At 41.3% G+C, this 26501-nt stretch overlaps 2 protein-coding genes across 9 annotated transcripts in view; one reads left to right on the forward strand and one right to left on the reverse strand.

The window, feature by feature from the left end:
- The first annotated feature begins 1674 nt into the window (after nt 1–1674).
- LOC119736082 (zinc finger protein 135-like) lies at nt 1675–9859 on the forward strand. Its single transcript, XM_038210088.1, has 2 exons — nt 1675–1797; nt 7891–9859. The coding sequence occupies exon 2, from the start codon at nt 8009–8011 to the stop codon at nt 9242–9244; it is 1236 nt and encodes a 411-aa protein (XP_038066016.1). The 5' UTR covers nt 1675–1797; nt 7891–8008; the 3' UTR covers nt 9245–9859.
- An 8004-nt stretch (nt 9860–17863) lies between these two features.
- Nucleotides 17864–26501, reverse strand: part of LOC119736196 (amyloid-beta A4 protein-like) — a 56964-nt gene continuing 48326 nt past the window's right edge. For all 8 annotated transcript variants that reach the window (XM_038210223.1, XM_038210222.1, XM_038210227.1 and 5 more), the window contains 6 exons: nt 25289–25447; nt 24805–25033; nt 23744–24042; nt 22608–22782; nt 20744–20940; nt 17864–19485 (listed from right to left, as the gene is read on the reverse strand). In XM_038210223.1, the coding sequence (XP_038066151.1) occupies nt 19234–19485; nt 20744–20940; nt 22608–22782; nt 23744–24042; nt 24805–25033; nt 25289–25447 (1311 nt within the window). In that variant the 3' untranslated portion in view covers nt 17864–19233. The remainder of the gene's footprint in view (nt 19486–20743; nt 20941–22607; nt 22783–23743; nt 24043–24804; nt 25034–25288; nt 25448–26501) is intronic.

Below are 26501 nucleotides of genomic sequence, written 5' to 3' on the forward strand. Positions count from 1 at the left end.
GACTTGCAACCACCGGCAAAGACAAGGCAGAGGTACTGGACAGTCAATATCAATCCGTGTTTACACAAGAAAATACCACATGTTTACCTGAAAAAGGGAAAAGTCCACACCCGGCAATGACAGACATCACCGTTGGCACTGATGGAATTGAGAAGCTCCTGAGCAAGTTGAATCCCCGTATTAGGCATGCGGACCAGATCTTATCCCTATCCGTGTCATGAGAGAAACAGCAAAGCAGAGTGCGCCGATCCTACAAGCGATTTTCACTCAGTCATAATGAGACGGGCACATTGCCAAAAGACTGGCTGACAACCCATATTGTTGCAATCCACAAAAAGGGAAACAGGAACCTTCCCAGCAATTATCGCCCTTTCTCATTGACGTGTGTCATCACCAAGTTAATGGAGCACACAATTTATCACTCTATTATGGAGCACATTGACGATCGTCAACTACTTGCCCAGTACCAACATGGATTTCGACAACAACACTCTACCGAATCCCAGCTTGTCAACACCTTGGAGGAAATCACAAGATCTCTCGGATAACAGCATTCAAACAGATGTTCGGATACTTGACTTTTCGAAGGCGTTTGACACTGCATATAGCCCATCAACGTTTACTGAAGAAGATTGAATATTACGGAGTAAGAGATATGACCAATGCATGGATCAATACTTGGCTTACCACAACACAGAAAGTAGTGGTTGATGGAGAAGCATCCTTAACAGTACATGTTGATTCTCAGGGAACAGTGCTGGGACCGTTGATGTTCGGTCCTACTGTATATCAACGACATCGGGGACAAGATAGACTCAACCATTAAGCTGTTCACTGATGACTGTCTTCTCTTCAGGCAAATCAAAACAACAGATGGTGCTACTAAGTTACAAAAAGATCTTGACAGCTTAAAACGTGGGCAGACGAATGGCACTGAGATGAATTTCAACTACTATGAGGACAGAAAGAAACAGCCTATCATCCAGCAAATGCTCATCACACATCAAACAACAGGCCTACGTACCCTTCACTTGTATGATCGCAATTGGAATATGCCTCCATCATCTGGGATCCCTATACAGACAAAATCAAATTGACTATCTCGAAAAAAATCAGAGAAGGGCAGTACGCTTTATATGCGGAAACTACCATCGTGATGCCAGCGTTATTACGAGAATGAGAGAAGATCTAGGGCTCCCGCACTCCACTTTTGGAGGAGAGGCGCATGCCAGCGCGCATAACCATGGTCTACAAAGCTGTCCATAATCAAATAGCTATATATCAATCCCAGACTACAACACGGCAACAACATCAACACAGATTCATGCAACTCAGCTCCCGTTCTGACAACTACAGGCAAAGCTTCTTTCCAAGAACTTTGCGGGACTGGGATGCGCTCCCCCAAGACATCATTGAGCTGCCCACTGTGGAGCACTTCAAGGGAGCCATCAGCGCCTAGATCATAGGAGCTGACTTTTTACTCGCACCAACTTTGTATATACATATATCAGAGCACCCTGCACAAGTGTCCACCATTTGAGACAGCACACCACAGTCCTCGTTAAGTTGCTGAAAAGGCTGTATTAGTAGCTGCATAGAAGTAGTAGAAGTAGAAGTATTGGCTGGATTTGAATGACAGAGGGCGGGCTTCACAAAAGTGAAAAGTGCACGGGTACGGGTCGATCCATCGCGATCGGCTACCATGCATCGGCGCCGTATACCTACAACATACACCGTGCGTTTGGTATTTCCAACTAACGTTAGGCTACAACTTACAAGCAGATTTCTTCCCCAAAAGTAAGTAGACCTAGTACAGTATAACCGAGTATAGATGAAGGAAAGAATGTTGCATTACCTGACGCTAAAACACATGGCGATCGTGTAGTGTAGGGCCCCTGTTTTGTTTTGATTAAATTAGTCTAGACTAGAGTCAAAACAAAAATGTTTTTTATTGCTCATAAATCACCTTTACAAGAAGGCTTCTCTCCGTCAGAGAAGAGAAGCCTTCTGATTCCAGAAGTACTTTACAACCTGACAATCAAAAGCAGACTTTTCTCAATTCTAAGGGACACCCGTTTTGCAATTTTGAACATTTTTTGGGGGGTAGAAATCACGATTTTCCTGCGCGGTTTAAAAGTTGCTCACATTGGTCAAGCTATGGAATAACATGCATATTCATGAAAATAGGAAATAGACTGGTTGTATGTCTAAACATAACTACTGAAATGACTGAGGTGATATAAAACATTGTCACTGATTGTGTTTTGTAAAATGCAACAATTAGAAACTTGAATTTGAATATATTGAAGAACAAGAACAATTCGCAAAATATATCAATGATCAAATATATAATCTAAATTTCAGTAGGCAATGATTTTATCCTGGTTGCTACATAGCTCTACTGAGTGGAGCGTTGAATTACGGGTACCCCTCCATACAAACGCTCCACCGATTTGCCATACTTTGGTAGCACCATACACGGTCGTCATGACGGTATGCATTTTGTGCATGCCCTCGCGAGGACAAGGCCCAAAAAAACCGATAAAGAAAATACAAATGAGGAAGACAGTAACCCTGGATAGATCCACACATTCATGACATTCCATAAGACCCCTCAAATTGTTTCAAACAACCGGTAATTTTGAAAAAAGAACAAAATAGTCTGAACTTACCGCTCACAATTAAATGTGTCTGCCGAGTTGCACAGTCTATTTCACTGACATGACTGATGCATAATTCATTGCGCGCTTGTGTGATGTCACTATTGAAGAAAAACAAGTTGCGCTTACTCAATAGCTGTTTCATGTAGTCATATGTGCCCCGCGCCGTCTGACTGTGGGTTTTTGGTGCGGGGCACATATCAGTACATGAAACAGTCATTGATTAAGCGCGACTTGTTTTTCTTCAATAGTGACGTCACACACGCGCGCAATGAATTATGCATCAGTCATGTCATTGAAATAGACTGTGCAACTCGGCAGACACATTTAATTGTGAGCGGTAAGTTCAGACTATTTTGTTCTTTTTTCAAAATTACCGGTTGTTTGAAACAATTTGAGGGGTCTTATGGAATGTCATGAATGTGTGGATCTATCCAGGGTTACTGTCTTCCTCATTTGTATTTTCTTTATCGTTTTTTTTGGGCCTTGTCCTCGCGAGGGCATGCACAAAATGCATACCGTCATGACGACCGTGTATGGTGCTACCAAAGTATGGCAAATCGGTGGAGCGTTTGTATGGAGGGGTACCCGTAATTCAACGCTCCACTCAGTAGAGCTAGTTGCTACAGTGCCTTGCGGTTCAGCGCGCCGTGCGTGCTCACGGTATAGTCGTGTTCCCTAATAGGGTGCAGACCAGTAAATCGGTCCGAAATTGCCTGCGCCGGCCAAATCACGATTTGCATGCCCTCAAAATCTTCGGTATTTGGGCATGCTTTGGGCCATGAACTTGAGGGTTTGTAAAAAATATGGGTGGAAGCCGTGCACACGACTGGGAGCTTGCAGTTCTGTGTAATTTTGATGTAATTTGGACCCTAAAAGCGCTCTATTTTGCAATGGAGTGTAGGCATCGTTTTTCAAAATGGCGATGGGCTTCAGGACTATTTTCAGGGGTGATCATCTTCAGATGGAAATTTCCCCTAAAAGTCATCAGTTGACCCCCCGAAAATTGAAAAGAAAATGAAAGATGATGAAATAAGCTTTAATTTGATGTGCGTCTCGAACACCTTGGAGAGTTGTGAGTATTTTTTCCGAATTTTTGAAGTGGGAGCATTTACCATTGGGGTCTATGAAAGTTTATTTACTGGTCTGCTACCTGTAGTTTCAAAATGGCGCCTTCCATCGTTTGTTGTCAAATGTTTGCGGAGTGTTTTTTTTCAGGGGGGCGGAACCTGGGGGGGGGGGGGCAGCGTTTCAAAAGGGGTCACCAATGGCGGTTCCGCAACAAATGCGCCCAAAATCTGAATAGGGCCGATGGACCGTCGTCCGATCACAGCAATTTCGAGCGAACAAGGGGGGGGGGGGGGTAATTTGGGGTCGGAAAGAGCAAAAACTCAATTAAAGCCCGTTGGGGGCGCCCTACAGTAAGGTAGCCGCAAACAGAGGGCTTGTTTTCAGGCCAGAAATCGCAGTCAGAGATTTTTTTTCTTGCAATTTTTTGATGAAATATGAGTCATCCATCCTTCCTCGTGCCGTACAAGTGGTTTGGGGAAATTTTTCAAAACATCGCTTCTCTGTAGTTTCAAAATGGCGCCTTCCATCGTTTGTTGTCAAATGTTTGCGGAGTGTTTTTTTTCAGGGGGGCGGAACCTGGGGGGGGGGGGCAGCGTTTCAAAAGGGGTCACCAATGGCGGTTCCGCAACAAATGCGCCCAAAATCTGAATAGGGCCGATGGACCGTCGTCCGATCACAGCAATTTCGAGCGAACAAGGGGGGGGGGGGGGTAATTTGGGGTCGGAAAGAGCAAAAACTCAATTAAAGCCCGTTGGGGGCGCCCTACAGTAAGGTAGCCGCAAACAGAGGGCTTGTTTTCAGGCCAGAAATCGCAGTCAGAGATTTTTTTTCTTGCAATTTTTTGATGAAATATGAGTCATCCATCCTTCCTCGTGCCGTACAAGTGGTTTGGGGAAATTTTTCAAAACATCGCTTCTCTATAGGGTGCAGACCAGTAAATCAGTCCGAAATTGCCTGCGCCGGCCAAATCACGATTTGCATGCCCTCAAAATCTTCGGTATTTGGGCATGCTTTGGGCCATGAACTTGAGGGTTTGTAAAAAATATGGGTGGAAGCCGTGCACACGACTGGGAGCTTGCAGTTCTGTGTAATTTTGATGTAATTTGGACCCTAAAAGCGCTCTATTTTGCAATGGAGTGTAGGCATCGTTTTTCAAAATGGCGATGGGCTTCAGGACTATTTTCAGGGGTGATCATCTTCAGATGGAAATTTCCCCTAAAAGTCATCAGTTGACCCCCCGAAAATTGAAAAGAAAATGAAAGATGATGAAATAAGCTTTAATTTGATGTGCGTCTCGAACACCTTGGAGAGTTGTGAGTATTTTTTCCGAATTTTTGAAGTGGGAGCATTTACCATTGGGGTCTATGAAAGTTTATTTACTGGTCTGCTACCCTAACGTGGCGCACTTCGAAGCTTACCCAACTTTCCTCGTGTGGTGTTGCCAAACCTCTTTGTTGACAAACCTCAAATTCATGCAGTGAAATTCTGGTACTTTTTCCTTATTAATGCTTGCTATTTAACCCATGTCATGCATGTGAACAATTTCGGTTTCATAAACTTTAAGCCAAAATTATAAAACGTTGACGTCCGGAAATTGGGCACAAATTGGCGGAGTGGCGCACTTAAATAAATCTCGGAAAATTCAAAATTAACATTTAAGAATTTCTGTCAACTTGATAAATTCTGATAAATCATTATTATCTCTACTTACATACCCAGCCAGATGTTTGTCAGAAAATTATTTCCTTATTTTTCGGGGCATTTTCAAAGGGTTCACTTTGCACTTGAAAATAAAATCGGAAAATCACACCAAAATAAATTTTTCTTCTAACTTAGTAGCGGGTAAATAAGGCAAAGTAAAAAAAAAACCATGTTTAGCGTCCCCGCCCGCTTCCTTTTTAGAGGCCGCCTCCTTTTTTTTTTTTTTTTTAAAGACAAAAATTGATAAATTTTAACGATCACTGACGAAAGAAATCGTATTTTTAGACTTTTATACCGTGTATAAAACTGTGGAAATAGTCAATGAGTCCAAGTGGCGGCCATTTTGAAAAAAGCTGGTAACCATCTTGAAAAATAGCCCGGCCGCGTTGTCTTGAAAAATGTGTCGGGCGGCCATTTTGAAAAAAAAAAAAAGGGCCTCCTCCTTCCTTTTTGTCCAAGAGGCAGGACGCTAAACATGTTTTTTTTTTATTTTGCCTAAACTCGCGATTTATGAACAAGAGTGATTAGAACTTGATGAAATTTCACTTTCTGTGAAATTTCAGTTAAAACTTTTGCTCTAGCTAGACGCTACAGGCAAAAAATCAAAGTGCGCCACGTTAGGGGTCGCGCCACGTTAGGGTACTGTACATCAACAATACATCGCGTGCTCACGGCACATCGTGTGGTGATCGCCATCTGTATTTTTGGGTTGCGTGTTGTATGCCGCGCTGTCATTGTCATTTTACCCCCACATTTCCCTAAAAAAATCAAAACCCTGCCCTCTATCTATGACATACCTAGTTGCGAATGTCGCCAACTAGTTTTGTCGGTCCAATAATTTTAAAGTGGATTTTATTCCCTTATACATGTTATACTATCATGAGTATAAGAATCGGGCCGGCCCTACACTACAATACATGTAGCTTAAGTAACTCAAGCTCTAAATGCTTATTGCATTAGACCATAGATGCGATAATGACTAGAGCTGGAGTTACTCAAGCTACAACACATGTACTTCGGCGATTGTGTACAAAGTCAAGAATATTTTCTAGACTAAGTAAGTATTTCCTAACAAAATTGGAAATGTTTCTCCGTCCCAGATTTATGTCTTATCTTGCTTATCATCAATTTTGCAATGACTGACCTTCATTGAGATGATATAGACTCTAGCCCCATAAATGTGGCCAATTTACTGGACTACATGTACCTCCGTAAATAAAGGCCACACTTCCAACATGTAGGCCTACCCGAAAATGTAGAACTTTGTCAAATTTGGATTTTCACATTTAGGCCTTATTTGTAGTTCATTTACGCTTTAGAAACATACTCATGTCACCCTCTTTATAGCGATAGAAACTTTGTCCCCCCTTTTCAGACATCTACTTTTCATGTAATTTTGTATTGGAATTTAGATACGCAAACGTGTCCAAACGAACATGAAAATTACACGAAATATAGATGTCTGAAAAAGGGGGGACAAATTTTCTATTGCTATAAAGAAGAGGGTGAGTTTGCTTCTTTATGTAATTATAAAGCGCGAAGCGTAAACTACAAATAAAGCCTAAATGTGAAATCAAAATTTGACAAAGTTCTAAATGTTCGGGTATGTTCCAAGTGTGGCCTTTATTTACGGAGGTAGTCCAGTAAATAGGCCACATTTATGGGGTTAGAGTAACTCCAGCTGACCTGCTCATCAGGAATCCACATGTTAGTGCTGGAGACAGATGTCCATTGTAAAAGTGAGAATCTTAAGAATAAGAAAGCCTGAAAAAAAACGGCCTCCACAAAACGGCCCTTTTAAATTCCCCTCTAATCCCAACCCAGATTCTATTTACATACTTCATTACCATGCGACAGTCATTCATGAAGCTAATGATCGACTTGCAACGGAAAAACAACTTATTAAAAATGTTGATGATTTCGGTGGCTTGTCCGTAAAAAAAATCCAGTTTCAACGGCTGTCATCCATGTTGTGTGGTTAACATGGTTAATTATGCATTTATACAATGCATCACGTGATGAAAATCGAATAATCTGTGCGCCCGATGTATGTGGGAACCACTCTGCTGTTAGGCGCCGCTAGTGGGTTCAATTTTCGTCTGGAAATGCCAGCGTTGTCGTGGAAATGCCAGCGTACCGTGTGTGACCTCAGTTTTGCTCGTACATTGATTGTTGTGTCGAGGTCGTTTTTTTCCCCTCAAATTACTTGGCAATGCAAGATCCTACGCTCGTGTGAATTTACCGGTACATAAAGCTTCATTGTGTACACATATTTAAATGTACTAGACTGGCAAAATGACGCGCTGCATGCATTACGCGGGGCTGGAGCGTGGCGTTAATATGGACGCCATGTTTATGGGTCTAAAGTTGCTAGGGCCTACATGTACATGGGTCATTCCACCGGGTTGGGAAGCAGTGCATGTAAATTTTAACAGTTTGAATGCGTTTCACATCACAGATTTGCACGTTTTGGAAAAGCTACCGTCAGAGCTGCATCCATGTTTGCCTCAGACAAAGACAAGAAGTGATCGGGTACACAACTGGAACAACTGACCCAGCACCTCGGGCTAGAAACTATGGATGAAGGAATATACCATGAGGAAACAAAAGATAGGGGTCATGGTTTGAACTTGCAGCAAGATCAGTATGTACGACAAAAACTGCAGGATGTTTCCGAACAGCCAAAACCTAATCAGCCGCAACAACAGCATGTAGATAAAAGCGTGCATCATGAACAACAGCATGGAGGTGAGCCTATCCTGCCATCACAACAGCTACGTCAGCACCAGCAAAATGAGCACGCACAGCAGTCACAAATACCACAGAGACATCAGCACCAGCAGCAGCTGCCACTGCAGCAGCAACAGCAGCCGCAGCAAGGTAAACCTGCCTTGCAGAGACATGAGAAAGTACCGGTAGTTTCACAACAGGTATCTTCCCTGCTTCCCAGTGACTCCTCCAAACCAGAAGGCACAACATTGTGGAAGCAGTGCTCCAGTTGCAACATGCCGATTCCCCTCTACATGCTTCAGAGGCATCTAGCGGACTGCCAGGCTCCAAGAGACATGAAAACAAGCAACAATGACCTCACAAGCTGCAGTGACGGACCAAGTGTATTTGTCTGTGGCATCTGCTCCAAGATCTTCCCGGATCAGGACAGCTTTCGGGAGCACGAACAGAGCCACAGAGGTCATCAAGCCAACAGACACGGAACCACAACCGGCCATCGGGGCTCTATCTTTATGTGCTCTGTTTGCTGCTTGCGGTTCCTGACTACCGAGGAGCTCATCAAGCATGTTGAGGTGCATCAGAAAGACCACTGGGAGGAAGGAAGCTGTCAAGTCTGTAGAGAGGTCTTCCAGAATCCTGTCAACCTTCTACAACACATGGAGACCCATCACGGACACCTCAAGGCATGTCCCTGCGGAGCAGTGTTCCCAAACAAGCAAGAATTCCGAGAGCACCAGGACTTCTGCATGCCCGTTCTGCGGGATCCCACTGCTGCCACCGAGAGCGCCAAGTCCTACAAGTGTCGCCTGTGTCCCAAGATATTCGGGACAGTGCAGAGCCGCTTGCAGCATGAGCGTGTCCACAGACGCAGCAACGGTGAGAGCCAGTTGACTTTTGAGAAACTCGTTAACAAAACTCAGCTTGTCTGCAGCCTCTGCAAGCAAGAGTTCAATTGCAGGGAGAACTTCCGAGCCCATGTCAGGTCGCACACTGGGGAGAAACCCTACGGATGCCGTCACTGTTTGAAGAGTTTCTCTAGTCTTCAAGGTCGATGGCAACATGAGAAAATACACAAGAGATAAGAGATAATATTGTCCTGACTCCTGACTATCGCATGAGAATTGTTAAGAAGCAACCAAGACTCCTGCCTTAGCACAGTGTTCATGTGTTTTTACATGTAGTTGTTGGTGTACTAACTTGTGTAAACATGAAATTGCTGATACAATGTACATGCACGTGAGGGTATTATGATGATACATTTATGTACGTAGATATGTGCACAATATGGCCACATCACTCAAGCAATATTTTATGTATGTACGTACAACTTGCAGGTAATCATATGCACTACAACCTAAAGGAACCCTTTGGAATTGAAGAAAGTAAATATTTTCTAGTAGTTGATGATTTTTTTTGTTTGGAAACTTACGTGGAAGTAAAAGTTGTCTGTTTTGTTCGTGGAGATTACCTTGAACAAGATGCCTAGCCTGCCTGGTGTGACATGGACCTACATGTACAATGTATGGACTCGATGGTGCTTTCTGATCACTTCCGTACACGCACAGTTTGTATTGTTTGTAAACTTTCTGCAGCGTTTGATACGATAATGTTTAACCCTAACCGCCCTGAATCCTTCAAAATCCTCTTTGCCAAAGTGGAGGAATTTGGAGGATTGAGGTTACATGGCAAAAGTGTGTTACTGATTTTGTAGGATGCACTTTGTCAAGGTCTTGGGCCGGACCTTGTGTTGTTTTTGCTCAGCCATGCATAAATATAGACCTGGATAATGCTTGAAATCCTCCGTACTGCTCCAGGATGTCACTGGCCAAGCCTCAACACATTGACAGTCACTGCCGCAGGATTTTGCAGGATTCAGGCAGTGGTCACCCCTCCACGGAGGTCCCATATTCAAGAAATAATGGGGGAATTTGCAGGATTGAGCCAAATACTATTTTTCCATCAGGCCAATTGGAGGATTTTGCAGGATTGAGGCTACATCCTAGCAAAAAGGCCTACATGTAGGGTGTTAGGGTTGAGACACATTTTAGTGCCGTTACAAAAGTATGAAAAGTGGCATGCATGCTGTTTTTCATGTTTTTACATGCATGGGATTTATAACAGTTCTCATGTGACATGTGCATACATGTACATGTACATGTAGTTCAAAAATGTACATCTGTATTCATACCACTTTATTCCATAGAAAGGACAAAGATGCTTTATGTGGTATGCACATGTTGTGTATGTATCACTGTCATGTACAAAGAATTCTTGTTTTTACATATATTTACTGTGCACAATGTGCAAAGTAGAGGAGGGGCAATCCTAACTGGGTGAGCCAAATGTGTCCACTTGTCAGAAAAAAAATACATAGTACATACATAATGACAGCCTTGAAACAACATCACAATGCCAAATTGTGTAATTTGGCATCGTGATGTTGTTTCAAGGCTATTATTATGTACAATGTATACTGTACAAATAGTGTACAAAACATACCAGTACATGTGACAGGTACATGTACATGTAGCGCATGTTTATGGTGTAAATCGAGGACACACACGTGCAACACCATCGATAAATCGAGGACAGCAACCGAATCGAGGACTCCTCGGTTGGAAAACGTGTACAAAACCAATGAGAGCTGTCGCGAAAAAGTTACAGTACGAAAAAAGGAACAGGAAAGAGGAACAAAAGAAAATCCTCGACTTACTGTTACACCATTTAACAAACATGCTACATTTACATTGTAAGTATATGTACATGTACATGTGATCTGGTACACGGTACCCTCTGGAGACATGTGCACAATAGGGAACAAATACGTCTCCACCATGTCCACAGGGCAATTTTTATAGGTCAATACGTCTCCACAAGGTTATCACAAAATAGATATATGGATTTTACTCAAAAACCAGGAATTTCCAAGGCATGGTGCGGTGATCCATCGCAAATTGAAGTATTTTATGTAAGGGATATTTAGTCAGAATTTCAGCCCAGGAAATTTATTCTGGTTAAAATAGGAGCATTTTGAAAGTACACTTTCAAACTCGAAAACTTTAGTACCGGTACACGAGAACAAAGAAATGACTCCACAAGGGTACAAATTCCAGAATGCATGTATGTGTACTACATGTATGTAGTATTCATAGAACTATATTAAATTACTAGAGCGCTAACTCGTCACTCTGCTCGCGGAGACGCTTTGAAGCCGTCCTGGGCGCAGACATTTTGAATTGATAGGCGTGTTTGTAGAACATAATGAAATTAGATGGATTGAATTTTGAAAGTGTACTCTACAATTGCAACGCGCAAGTAGAACACACGCAAACAACTTAAGCGCGTCATTGACGGTTCAAAAAAACGTGACGGCAAAAAGCATCTGCAGCAAATACGCGCACGCGTTAAGCTGTTTGCGTAGAGCAAAATGACATGCTCATTTGCTGATCGTGCGTTTCGGTTTTGGGCGTATTGGCTTCGATAACACACCGGTATGGAATACAAACGCAGATATGCAAATAGCCGTACAAAAGCTGTACAAAATTTCAAGGTCTCCATAGGTTTGTGCATAAACATGGATGCGCCCAGCAGGCATTACTTTCTGACTTTGTACCCGAAGTTAGCGCTCTAGTAATTTAATATAGTTCTATGGTAGTACTAAACATTAGGGCGCCTACATGTAGTAGAACTAAATAATTAAGAAACGTGTTCACAAGTGTAAAATGTACCAGTTTTTTCAAGCATGTGGAGAGCATTTGGGGCAGAAAATACTGCTCATTTAAATGGTTTTGTAATGCATCTGTGAACAGTGTGTTTCCTTGTACATTGTGCAGTTGTTGAGATTCAGTGTCTGAAAAAAGTGAAATGTGTAAATTTCTTTATGTGTACATAAGAAATGTATACGTTCTGCAGAATAACATTTACTGAATTTTGATCGTTTCAAACGTTCATGCTTGATCCTGTTGAGAAGTTGCCGTTTGATGCAGTTGCAAATTTTCCATAACTTAATTGTTGTAATTTTCAAATACACTGTAGTGTATTAACCCTAACGATCCCCAACCAACCAAACTCCAACACCTGAGGGTTTGTTGGAATCTGTTAGGATGAGTACTGCACTAGTAAACTGACTGTACGTGGAATTAGGCATACTGGTACCATAAATAAACAGATTCCAACTGCTTATGTGCACAGTTTACTGCTGGGATTTGCAAGGGCAAGGAAGGTTCCTATCACCTTGGGCCAAAAAAAAAAGTCTCCGGTTTCTGGTATGCGCGCGCGTCGCCGTAGCCATGCGCGTCGGCAAAATGAAAAAGTTTTTTTTTCAATGAAAGATGATGTCTCAAAACCGCCAAACTCACTGGTTTGACTGGAATCCTGCTGCTGCACAATTTTAACGTGTTTAAATTAGATTGGGTTATGGTCGAGAATAAGCTTTATGTGGCCTCTCTGGACTCCCATATACATTTTTGTATTTGCACTAAGTTTAGTCGGGCACCATTTGCAGTCATCAGCCGACATTTGAAGCAAAAAAAATCAGGTAAAAAAAATAAATAAAAGCCGCGTCGCCGCACCACTTTTTGGGCAAGCTCCATACCAGAAACCGGAGACTTTTTTTTTTTGGCCTTGTCCTGCACTGTTTAAAAAACAACACCTTTTAACAGCATCAAACAAAATTTACTTAAGTACCCGATTGTACAGGGCGTCCCAAAAAAGGTGTCCAAGCAGATATCTTTTAATAACTACTTAATTGCAAAAACTACTTAATAGCATGAGTATTTCATCTCGATGGAGCAAATTTCAATTATAATCAACCTATAGAGTTAAGGTTAATTAGCCTCAGTTGATAAGCACTTAAAAAAAGGCCACTTTGTGTGTGTTCTGAAGAATTGTATTTAGTGAATTTTGATCTTTTCAAATTGTCATGCTTGATCCTGTTGCAAAGTTCTCTAGTATATCAATACTGTATGCCCTTTTAGGTGCTGTTTTATGCCGATTTGCAATTGTTCCATAATGTTGTTTTCTATTATATTTCCAAATCAAGTTGATTAAGCTTCAGTTGATTCACTTGTTAAATTTTACAATGCTGTTTAAAGGGGAGTGTACAACACTTGCTGTGGTGCAATTTTCAGAAATAAATGGATTTTGGAGATTAGTATGCTATAGCAAATATTGTTAAACTAACTTGTTTCACTTTTTGGGCTTGTAGATGCTGGAAAAACCAAGAAAACCAATCATGTTCTTGTAGTCTGATTCCCTGACCCCACTTAAGATGAAACGGAGCAATTTATAGACTTTGGGGAATTGTAAGGTCAAAGAATCAGTCTAGCTGTCTAGCAGGCTTGTACCCCTTCACAGGTGTGTAATCAATTGCAAAGAAAACGCGGAATAACTATTTATGAAAAATTAGGGGCAGTTTTCTCCAACACTGGTCGGTTTTATAGGATGCTTTCTACGGTCATTCCCTAACGATCCAGTAAGGTATTTCATGATAATTTGATCATTTCGTTTTCACTTGTTTGCAAATGTTGTATCTTCCCTTTAATTGATTGTACATGAATTTCTGGATCTAGGGACCCAAATAAAAGAAGTGGGGCATTTAAAGGAGTGGATTGAAAAGTAGTCTTTAAGGGAAAGATTTCCATACAAGGCCACCACTCATATTCCTTAATATGACCTGAAAAAGTACCAAAAGTTGTAAAACTGATGAAGAAACACTATTTTAGGAGTGCAAAAATTCTTTAATAGGGAGGTTTCGCAAGTGAACGGATACGCTTACACTTACGTTTAGCTATCCGTATCCGTTTTTTACTTACGTGTAGCGAGGGAGATATGCGTGTCGTCTGCACGTATGACGTCATACGCCACTCACTATCCGCTAAACGTGCAGACGACACGCATATCTCGCTCGCTACACGTAGGTAAAAAACGGATACGGATAGCTAAGCGTAAGTGTAAGCGTATCCGTTCGCTTGCGAAACCTCCCTAATAATACTCAAAACTGTTTCTGTCGTGGCCCATAGACTTGGAGGTCTGAGTGGTGGCCCAGTATGGAATTCTTTCCGTCGCGGATGTTATATATTATTTCATTTCAGAAAAAAAAAAAAACAGTTTGAATCATTTGTTTTTTGAATGTTGCACTGTTTTTGGCACACGCTGTATGGCACACAGGAGACAACAAAAAAATTAGGAGACATTGAACGCTTTCTGGGGTGACATTGAAGCTTTATTACATGATGACTGCAGAGATACATATTGTCAACTGGGATACAGAGTGGAAAATCCATGGCACTGCCGGTATCTGGGAAGTCTCCTACAAATAGACAACCCACAAAGAATGGAACCAAATCTCCTAAACGATGCACGTTTACATCGAGGGCAGTATTTGACTTCCCGTCACAAAATCAGTCAAGACCCATTTACTTGTCCATCAGACATGATTCTCTCCGTTAATTCTTTTAAAAACTACAAGACTTTCCCAATATATTTCAACCTTTCCCATATGGAGTACCGAAGTGAATACGTCGCGCATAAAATGTGGGTGAAAGTGCGTGATTCGGACCGTGAACCAACACGCGCGCGTACGGTACTCCATTCGTTTGCACTACACTTTCTGGTTCTAAATGACGTCACGCTTCGGTACTCCATTGACACCGTGGAAGATGGTATTAGCAGGCGGCCTTTTTAAACTTGTAATTTATATTGCAAGAAAATCAGTCATAACGCTGGAGTTTTGGGACACATTTTTTCCTCTGAGCAGGCAATACATTCTGTCCATTCCCTTCAGGGTGACCGTTTTAGCCGATTTTCGGCCAACTTTGACAGATTTTTTGTTAAAAAAACGAGTTTGACAGAAAATTTGACAGAATAGATTTTTTTGTCAGATTTCTGGCAGAATTCTGCAAAAATGGATATTTGACAGAAACACATAGCAAATTTAAAACAAAATGGTGCTGAGGTTCACTGGGAACCGGACTTCGTTGTGACGCAACCGAATTTTGCCTGAAATTTACGCAACATCTGCATGTGATTTTAAGTGTATACATAGGGTACTTCGAGTAATTCTGGGGAATTTGACAGATGTTGTAATTGCATTTAGCAGAATTTGGCCATGACCTTATGGTCACCCTGATTCCCTTTACTAAACCAGACGAGTAAATTACCCCGTTAGGCTAGCTACATGTACCCTGAATGTTATGAAACAAGCAACAACATGCAACTATTAGGGTGTGTTTTTTTGGTTTGTAATTTAGGAATACTGGGCAGTGGCATGGATTCTCCTCTCCACTCGAGGAAAAAATGATTTGGAGAAATTTATACAAACCGAAAATATAAATACACGAGAAAACGACAGTTCAACTTAACGTCAAGAAATGACAGTGTTTTCGTCCAACGGCTTTTGAAAAGAATTGAAACACATCTAGTCATGCTAAACTGAAGATTATTTTGGTAATTTTTTCCCCTGCAACATACATGTAAAGCCTTGATCTATTAAGATACCAATTGAACTTAAATACACAAAAATAACCAGCGGCACAAAAAATTAAAACATAAAAATGCGTTTTTTCCTAAAAAGCAATATAAAAGCTGTACAGTAACCAAAAATGATTATTAACATCAGAAAGAAGCAACGCTTCTTAATTACTAAAATTTGGAAACGAAAAAAAAAAAAATATGTTTTTAAACTTTTTTGGCTTGAACCCTTCCAAAAGTGTTTGATTCATTAAGTTCTGCTCCATGGCGTTTTGACCAATCGCAGCCGTGATTTATGTTTGACATGTGTGCACAAAATGTCTGACATGCCTGCACGCGCATATGATGCACACGGCTGGATGTGCGGTGTAGCTTTGGAGAGTAAGCAAGCATGTACGTGCACTACTGTCTACATACTCTGTCCGAGGACAGACGGACAAAAGGGAGAACAACAGATTCTTTGTTGACCTCCATCGTTCATCTTTTGTTGAAAACAGTCCTCGATTTTAGGGTTATGTGCTGTCTATGGAAGTGTGTTATATGACAGGGACAAAGGGAAACAATGCCTTGTCCTCGAGAGTTATGTAAAGTACAACTGGAGCTTACTGAATTGGTCTTACTGGCCACTGACCAATATATCTCACATTTCCGATTAAATATCTATTCCATTCAGTTCAATTTCAGCTGTGATATAGCAAAAATGAAAGGGTGGAGTCGTGGTCATATTAGTTAAAAAAACAAAAAACTAAAAAGTTTACTCATGTTTGATGTGGATATTTCTGGAATGGTGGGATCATTAATTTGCAGAAAAACAATCCTTCATCGGATGAATGCTACAATCTTTTCTTGAACCTTCCAACGTAATTCTCAATCCACCACTAACACTGTGACAGATTCACGTATGTAGTGAATTAAAAAAATATGTGTGGTACATGCAATGCATGTATCTGTAAGGACTTGAATAAATTAAACAATAAAACATCATAAAGCATATAAAAGAAAAACAATGAACAAAATTTCCAACAAAAGTGAAAAAAAAAAAAATTAAATTATTACAATAGCACAGAGAGAAAAATATGAGTAGTAACGGTGGAACATTTACTAGAGGTGGATGTCACATTGAAAGTTTGAGTTAAAATATTGCCAATTTAGGTTTAGAAATTAGGTTTCTCTTTTCTTTGTACATGACGTAAACGGATAAGAATTAAAATCCTGCTAAAATATGTAACCTTCAATGACGTCTGAAGTCTAACCATATTACTTGAATACTTCAGATGTGAATTACAAGTGTACTTCTAACTTGACTGTTAAGATTGGTCTGCCTAACAAGAGAATTACATTTTGTAAACCAAGAGTTAAATGTACATGAATTTGAATCTTTCAGTTTACGAATACAATTTTACTTTTTTATTAAGAAAACAGTTTTGAATAAATATTTTTTTTTTCAAAATTACAACTTGTACGATTATAAGAATGCTGAGTTGAAAACTGATTCTTAATTAAAGAATATTTATTATTACTAATAATAATATTAACCCTTACCCTACTAGACCCTCCAACGCATGCCAATTGTGCCTCAAGAAAATCTCCTATGTTTTTTGCATGGCCCTCCAATATCTGCCATGTCATTTCAAGGGTAACTGGACAGGCACTCCAATACATGCCACAGAGAACAATGAGAGTCCTCTGATAACAAAGTGAGTGTCCCCAGCTGGTCAGTATCAGGCACCCTCCAGGGCCTCCAACTCCTGCCAATTGGAGCCTTCACTGCTACATCAAAGTATCCTCCAATAAACTGCAGCTGGAGGGCATTGGCATAACCAACTGACATGCAGTAAACTACCCTCAGAGAGTAAGGGTTAATGAACAATATCATCCTAAAGTATGTTAACAGGAATAACATGGACTTGGTCTACTATTTTTCACAAGTTAAAATTGATGGACGTCTCGGACATTACGCTACACAGAACTTGCAGTAACTACATGACACATAACCATCTGAAATACGGACTGATATTTTCAACTGTTGCATGCAATGTGAGGTGTCTAATTCTACGGTGCATGTGATTGTGGTTTTACGATCTGATACTAGTGCAGATTGTGCATGTGCGGTATTATTTTTCTTCTCAATAATATACAGATTTTTCCCATTTTCAGCCACATTGCCAGATCTTGGGATAGCTTTTCAGATCTTGCGACTCTTCTCAGAATGCGACATTTCTAAAAAAAAATTAACAAACGGGCCCCAAACATGACTCAGTGGAATCAGAGTACTGGCAAAATTGGAAGTGACCGTACTTTCCTTCTCAAAAACTGTTGTGTCGTGTTCGATAAACAGTAGTTGAAAGAAAAATAAAAAAGACTATAATTGTTGAAGGTGGAAACTTGACATTTTAGCTCTGTGTAGCACAAACTTCAAATTCCATCCAGGATTTGAAAATTTTGAGCAAATGTGGCTGAAAAGGGTGTTCGCTTTGTCACATAGACGTGCTGCTGCCCTACCCTGTATGTTAACACACCAACACCATAACTACTTACACATATCTTAATTACCATTCGCAGAAGACACAGAAAAAGTCACCAAATTCAGCCAAAATGGGGCTAAATGCAGCAGACATTTCAAGCACGCACACACAAAAACGCTCTCAAAGAAAACTCCGCATCTCGGAAAAAATGACTTGCTCAAAGTTTCTCATCTTAACAAAATTACCTAAGTTTTGTATTCTAGTATGTATACACCTACATGTATATGGGTCTAACAGCCGAAACCTAGCTGCATTTTTAACACATTTTGTCAAAATTTTGTCACTTTTTTGCCACTTCTCGAAACTTTTTGCCACACAGGATTTTGTACAGTAGGACGGTAAAATACAAAAAAGAGTACTCGCAATTACGTCATATTTATTTATAGGCTGTAAGTAACAGAGTCAGCATAAGCATGCATCATTTCAAAGTTGATTATTACTATTACAGTTACTGTGCAGTGCTTACATTACATTAAAATCATTTTTCTGCCCGACAATTTTTTTTTTCAAACTTTGATATTCGAATACGATGATGACACACACACACACAAATTTTTAACAATACTGATATTATTTAAGATTGAGATACAAAAAGTACAGCACAATTTATTTTATTGTTACTTTTTTTACCGATGGCTTCTTTTTTAGTTTAAAAAAAAAGAAACGCCACAACATGTAAAAAACTAAACGGAAATTTAACTTTTCTTCTTTAAAAATCACCCCTCATCGTTTAGTTTCTCATATTAACGATCCGCCCTTCGAAGTCCACACAAATAATCATTAAAAAATGGGAAAAAATCCCATTACACTATGTGCTGCACAAATAATTACAGGCGTCAGCAATCTTGCGTAACTTTCCTACGAGTTTACATCTTCAGAAAGTATTTTAAAAACAAAGTTTTAAAACAAGTCCAAAATCACGGGAATTAAAAACAAACCGATAAAACCACAGACATCACAATTTTGAAAAGCCGCATATTTTCACCGAGTCTTCACTCCTATAGCTCTGAGATTTTTTTAGTTCTTTTTTTTTTGTTTTTTGCTAAAGAGACGCGACTGCAGGATATTTGTTTGTTTTACTGCATCTCGAAGTACTTATAAGTTGGGTTCTCGTAGCCGTTGGCTTGCATAGCCGCTATGTGCCGCTGCTCCACCGTCATGTTGGGATCGATCTCGGTGAATCCATGATTGACGGGGACGCGTCGTGCCTTCCTACGCACCAGGACCACAGCCACTACCATGACCGTAGCCACAGCCAGGACGCCGCAGGCCAAGCCAAAGGCTAGGGCTGGGGTGGCTCCGTACTTGAGAGATTTCTGACTGACAGACTGAGCATTAACAAGGAGGGAGAAGAGAGAGAGAATGAATAAATCTCAAGGGAATTAACTTGGCAGAGAAAGTTACATCTGAATTTGGGTGAAGAAAACAAACAGGAGAAGAACCTGCAACCTGCGGAACACAATATTAACCCAAACTTTTTCCGCGATAGCCTTGAAAAATTTTTTTCCGCAACCCAAGCTGTTATGACTTTTTAGCCTCCAGCCCTGCGCATCTTTTGATAGGAAAAACAATAAAAATCCGACCATGGGTCGCAGCGCAGCGCAAAATTTTCCGGCGCTACGCACCTTGAAAACTGAACTTTCCCATACATGTCCCATACACCTTTGAAAAAACGGCCAGCGTCACTTCATAAAACAAAAATGTGTAAATACCTAAGACAGTTTACCCGTTTGTATTGGTCGACAGCCCGTCACGTGGCTGGTCTTAAACGGATGATCAAGACATGGCTAGCTGGTCTTAAACACTTTTCCAGTGTCACATGAAATTTGGATTCCTAAAAATCCAGTGCCTCTAACCGTTTGATTGGTTGAACGTTCACAATCCTCACGTAGGCATGCGCAATACTACCAATGAGTCAGTATTTATAGTCCTAAATTCACAACACAACGCCCCAGGTGCATTCTGCGTGACATCGCGCGCGCTAATCACCATAAAAGGAGTTGTTTACATCTTACTCGAGCTGGACGATCCATTATTTAGCTAGAGGGGTGTTTAATAAAACATGATGTGAACTTGTTGAGCAAAAACATTTTTTATTTTGAATTTTTTTTTACCGAAAAGGTATTTATGAATGGGAATAAATATGTGCTTGGTCGGTATTAATCACTCTGTTTAAGAATGCTGGGAGTCTGGGTGCTGATAATTACCCTCTCCTATCAATAATAATTGTGCTTATATAGCGCTTTCCATCATATCAACAATCTCAAAGCGCTTTACAATTATTACCCTGTTCATCAGGCCATGGGACCACGCGGCATCCGATATCAGCGCTCATTCAATCCGCGACCCTGACAGGTACCCATTTATACTCCTGGGTGGAGAGAGGCAATTGTAGTAAAGTGACTTGCCCAAGGGCACAAACATCACGTTGCTGGCCAGGTTCGAACCCACGCACCTTCGTACATGAGTCAAACACCGTAACCACTGGACCATGGCGTTCTACCATCAGCACCCAGACTCCAGGCGGTCTTTAACAGATTGATTAAAACCTCCAAAGCACAATTTTATTCCCTTATTAAAACTCACATTGTCGATGCTGCTGCTTGACTTGGGGCGGAACTCGGTGCCTTTGTCCATCTTGCTAGCGGCTGCCTTCTGGGTCTTCTGCGGTTGTTTCTTAGCCACCAGGATGGGTTTGGCTGGCGAGGCTGACTCCTCTTGCTCTGGTTGTTGTGGTGTCTGGGAATCAACCTCGTCATCTCGGTACTGGTCCAGGGGTTTGACTGTAAGCACAAACACATACTGAAATTTGTATCCTTGTGGAGTCATTTCTTTGTTCTCCTGTACTAAAGTTTTCGAGTTTGAAAGTGAAGTTTCAAAATGCTCCTAATTTAACCAGAATTAATTTCCTTGGCTGAAATTCGGACTAAATATCCCTTAGCCCCCCCCCCCCCCCCCAAGTCTCCGGTTTCTGGTATGCACACGTGTCGTCGTAGCCCTGCACGTCGGCAAAATGAAAAAGTTGTTTTTTTAATGAAAGATGATGTTTCAAAACTGCCAAACTCACTGGTTTGACTGGAATCCTGCTGCCGCACAATTTTAACGTGTTTTTACATGGGGTTACGATCGAGTTTAAGCTTTATGTGGCCTCTCTGGGCTCCCATATATTTGCACTAAGTTTAGTCAGGCACCATTTGCAGTCATCAGCCGACATTTTAAGAAAAATAACGGGTAAAAAAAAAAAAAAAACGCGTCGCCGCACCACTTTTGGGGCAAGCTCCATACCAGAAACCAGAGACTTTTTTTTGCGACCAGTCAACCCACCTTGGAAATTCCTAGTTTTTGAGTAAAATCCATGTATCTATTTCGTGATAACCTTGTGGCGACGTATTCATCTATAGAAATTGCCCTGTGGAGACGTGTACAATCTTTTGATCCCTGTGGTGCACATGTCTCCAGAGGGCACGGTGTAACAGATCACACACATCATAGTGTTTACAGATCATGTTGAAAGTGACGTAGTGCATGTATCGTTAGACATTACTTGTTTTATGGCGCTTCCTTGTTCTTTGGCGCTATTGCTTGCGTGTACTGGCTCATGCAAATAAGTACATACTACTTAGTTCAATCATAATGCCACTAACCAGAATTGTCTTGTACCTGATGGCAAGGCATAAAGCAGAAATTGGGTTATTCTGTAAATTTGGGACCCAGTTTTTGTTGCTCCTGTCCCTGTTACATCCGACGCCTATATGATTGTATAATTCTGATGCACTCCTTAATGCAGTCATCCCCAAAGAGTGATTATGAAAAGCTAACTACCTACCCAGCAAATAACAAATATGTGATGCGATCAAGCTAAATGAGTCGTTTGTGGACCCCAGTAAAAAAAAAAATTATTACAGATTTGAAAAGAGCACAATCTCAGCCTTACTGCTGTGAAAAACGCATGCTGATACCATCTTTAGTTAAAAAAATATGGAAGTTGGATCACCAAGAGATGTGATGAAGTGATGTGATGAAGTGGTCCTATTTTGGCCTGTATCTCCAAATAAAAATTCCCGACAAACGACTCATTTAGCCTGATCCCATCACAAATGTTGAAGTCATTCTTCATGATACTTGAATGGCAAATTACAATATGCCAAGGTTACCATGGTAACATGGACACGAAAGAGGTCACACAATGCATCCAAGACTTCCTCTCACTGGTTTCTCCATGCTCTTCCTTTATAACTTTTGAGAAAATGCTGGAGGATGCAAACCCAATCAGAAAAGACTCCAACTAATTTGGCATTCCACAGACTGTGTACACACCCCTGAAGTGACATCCATGATCTGAACATAGTGCATTGTTTTCTACAGGTGAATATAAAAGTGTTTTGGAATTGCAGTAGTGCAAGAGTAATGGTCTGCTGGCCAGAGTTCCCCTTTTAGGGGCGTGGCCTACCTGCAATGATCGGCAGCTGTTTCTTGGGCGGTGCATTCTGCTCTTCCAGTGCCGGTTGTTGTTGTTGTTGTTCCTCTGTCTCCGGTGCCTCAGCGCTGACTATCTTGACGGCTGGGAGGGCTTCACCTTTGACTGCTACGGGCTCTTCAACTTCCTCGGGTTCCTCAGCTTCAACCTGGGGATGAAAGAGTGCAACCACAAGTCAATCACAAGTCAATCACAAGCCCATCACAAGCCCATCACAAGTCAGTCACAAGTCAGTCACAAGTCCATCACAAGTCAATCACAAGTCAATCACAACAAGTCAATCATAAGTCAGTCACAAGTCAATCGAAAGTCCATCACAAGTCCATCACAAGTCAATCACAAGTCAATCACAAGTCAATCACAAGTCCATCACAAGTCCATCACAAGTCCATCACATGTCAATCACAAGTCAATCACAAGTCAATCACAAGTCAATCACAAGTCGGTCACAAGTCAATCGAAAGTCCATCACAAGTCCATCCCAAGTCCATCACAAGTCAATCACAAGTCAATCACAAGTCCATCACAAATCAGTCACAAGTCAATCACAAGTCAATCACAAGTCAGTCACAAGTCAATCACAAGTCAGTCACAAGTCAATCGAAAGTCCATCACAAGTCCATCACAAGTCAATCTCAAGTCAATCACAAGTTAATCACAACTCAATCACAAGCCCATCACAAGTCAGTCACAAGTCAATCGAAAGTCCATCACAAGTCGGTCACAAGTCAATCACAAGTCCATCACAAGTCCATCACAATTCAGTCACATGTCACTCACATGTCCATCACAACTTCATCACAAATCCATCACAAGTCAATCACAAGTCCACCACATGGGAATCTTATCTCAAGTCAAAAATATTCTAGTAAACTGTGTCACAAGCCAGTCACGTGCCAATCACACGCCTATCACAAGTCCATCACATGACAATCACATGACAATCACAAGTCCTTAACCATGTTAACAAATCAACCTCAGTCTCCGGTCAATTCACAAGCTACTCAAATTATATTGTGACAAAGGCATTTCTTTGACACATCCATCCTCTGTCACTTGTGGCCTGACTTGTGATTTGACTTGTAACTAATAACTGATTGGCGCATTACCTGAGCAACAACCATCGGAAGGTCTGGCACATCAGGCACCTTACGTCCCGAGGGAACCTTGCCAAACGGCGGCAGGATCTCCGCAATGACGGGCTTCTTGACTCCTGCCTTAACTGGTTTGGTCTTCTTGGCTGTTTTCTTGGGAGGCAGAGGGATAACCTCAGGCTGTGGGTCTACTTCATCCTCGTCTTCCTCAGTGTCGTCTTGGTCCTCGGTTTGTGTCGCCATGCTCAGGGCTGTCTCCATGGACTGCAGGAAGGCAATGTCTTCCGGGGATTTGCTGGCTGCAAGAAGGTTCTCTGTGGAGGAAGAGAGGAACAGTGATAATTGGTTCAATCACCAACAGTCAGTCAAGTGGGAAGTGTGGCAGTGATGCACAGTTTTAAAAATCTCTCTCAGTGGATTTAGAGTCTGAAAGCAGCCAACATGATGTAAGCCTACTGACTTTTTTGCTCTTATGAATATCTGCCCAATCATGAATAGAGCAATGCATGACATGATATTCTTGATGGCTCTGAGACCTGGACACGACGTAAGAAAGAACAACAGCGTATGCAGGCCTTCCAACATGCAATGCCTCTGCCACATTTGACACATTCGGTGGTTCGACCTCACCCTCAATATGGTAGTTCAACAGCATACAGGGTTTGCAATATTATTTTGAGACAAACAGTACTCCTCCCAAACCATCCTGTCTATTAATCATCGAACTGCCAGAAACGACCCCAAACACTCTGTGACTTTGTGGATTCATCAGGGAGTTAATACAATGTATTACTATGTAATACAATGTAATACTATGTAATACTATGTAATACAATGTAATACTATGTACTACAATGTAATACTATGTATTACTATGTAATACTATGTAATACTATGTAATACTATGTAATACAATGTAATACTATGTAATACTATGTAATACTATGTAATACTATGTAATACTATGTAATACAATGTAATACTATGTAATATAATGTAATACAATGTAATACAATGTAATACAATGTATTACACAGTAATACAATGTACCACATGTGCTTATGGGTATAACTCACCAACTTTGTTCTGGATCTCAGCGTACACCTCAGGTGCTTTCTGCAGCATCTCCAGGCAGTCTTGCAAGCTGGCGTCCATGTCGTGCAATCGACGTACCGTGTCCGGTCGTTCCAACTCAGCCCGGGCTGGGTCTGTGGCCACCAGGTGCTTGTAAATATTCATGACGTGTTGCCTGTCACGCTGGATTGCCTTGCTGTACTTCTGCAGGGCGTGCAGAACTTTCTTGGTCTGTTTTGAAAGGGGAGAATCAAATCTTAATGCGATGCACGTTAAAGAACCCAGTGACATTTATCGCTAAGAGAAGGGTTTGCCCCAGTGTTTCTGGTCTCCTTTTAAAACTCCCCTGTGGAGTCCTTAGGAGAAGAACCAACCAAGTACCAAGTATATAACACTGAAACAAGGTCTTGTGATATACGGAAGCTTTCCATTTGTCATTCTCTCTCTAGGGGAGTCAGGTCGGCAGAGCGTCCTGTTTATCTGTACCTTGGGAGGTTCGTCCCTGAGGGACTCGGCAAAGTACTGCTCAGCACGTGTTCTCTGATCGCTCAGTCTGGATGAGACGCGGTGCTGGTGAACCACGCGCAGCTGCTCGTGCTCATTGCGGGCGGAAATCTCCAGCTCGGCCATGGTGTCGTCAAAACGCTGTCGGGCACACAGAGAGAAGAAGAGTGTGATTTGTGTTTTTACAGTGGGGCTGAAAAAAAAACCTGGGGCCAACTTCTCAGCACTGCCTAACGGGTAGCAGGACAGTTGTGCTAATTGTACCAGAGACGTTGTGCAACCTTTTGCATGCATGTATTTCGCAGCATGTACGTACATGGAGATTTGTATTAACCCTAAGGCCGAAATCCATATGTCCGTTACTCCATTTTCGATGCGAGTTTGCGTTTTGTGTTTACAACTTGAATATCCTTCATGTCCGTGATGCATGCTCTGAAAATCCGTGTGTATTTACATGTACTTCCATGCATACTTGATGGAAGTAAAAGCTCAAATAAAGACTATGCAGCAGTTGAGTCTCAAAGAAAAATTGAGTCTCAAAGAAATTTGGATTAGATTTGGCACGGTACACTCAATAAATTAAATATTAAATGCTTTATTAACGGAAAATTAAACTAAAATCAAGGCAGGCCCTAATTTGTTTCAATGAGATTCACATACAAAGTGCTTCCTGTTTAGGCCAACCATTATTGTTTATCTTTTTACCCCACCACTTCATTGTTTTTTTGAAGTTGCAGACAACAAATCCTATGCGTTTCAAATCCTATCTGTTTCAATTACTACCGTACCTGGAGCATATACAATTTCTACGGATAACTCAGTATGGATAGCTCAATACGGATACATGGACATACATGTATGTGCGTTTGTTTTCGCACAACCATTTCTATGCATCACGCTGTATGATGGAGACGTTCTAGGCCAAACAGTCCCAAATCCTCAATTTGTATGCGAGTCTTTCAAACACCCTGGCGTAACGCTTAATGCATCACTACTTTTAGGAAATCGTTGCCCTTAAAGTTACCAAGCTTTTTGTCAGGTTACCAGTGAAAATACCATGCCATCATGCTTGAGACTGGTACTTTGCTGTTCTGTGATCAGCAAGAAATGTGAATGGTTACGTGAGTGACTCACATTCCTTGGGTCAGATCTGGGAAATGATTCCCCCGCTGGGAGTCTGAGGGCAGGAAGCTTT

Source organism: Patiria miniata, unplaced genomic scaffold (assembly GCF_015706575.1).
Source record: "Patiria miniata isolate m_02_andy unplaced genomic scaffold, ASM1570657v1 HiC_scaffold_29, whole genome shotgun sequence".
Lineage (NCBI taxonomy): Eukaryota > Metazoa > Echinodermata > Asteroidea > Valvatida > Asterinidae > Patiria > Patiria miniata.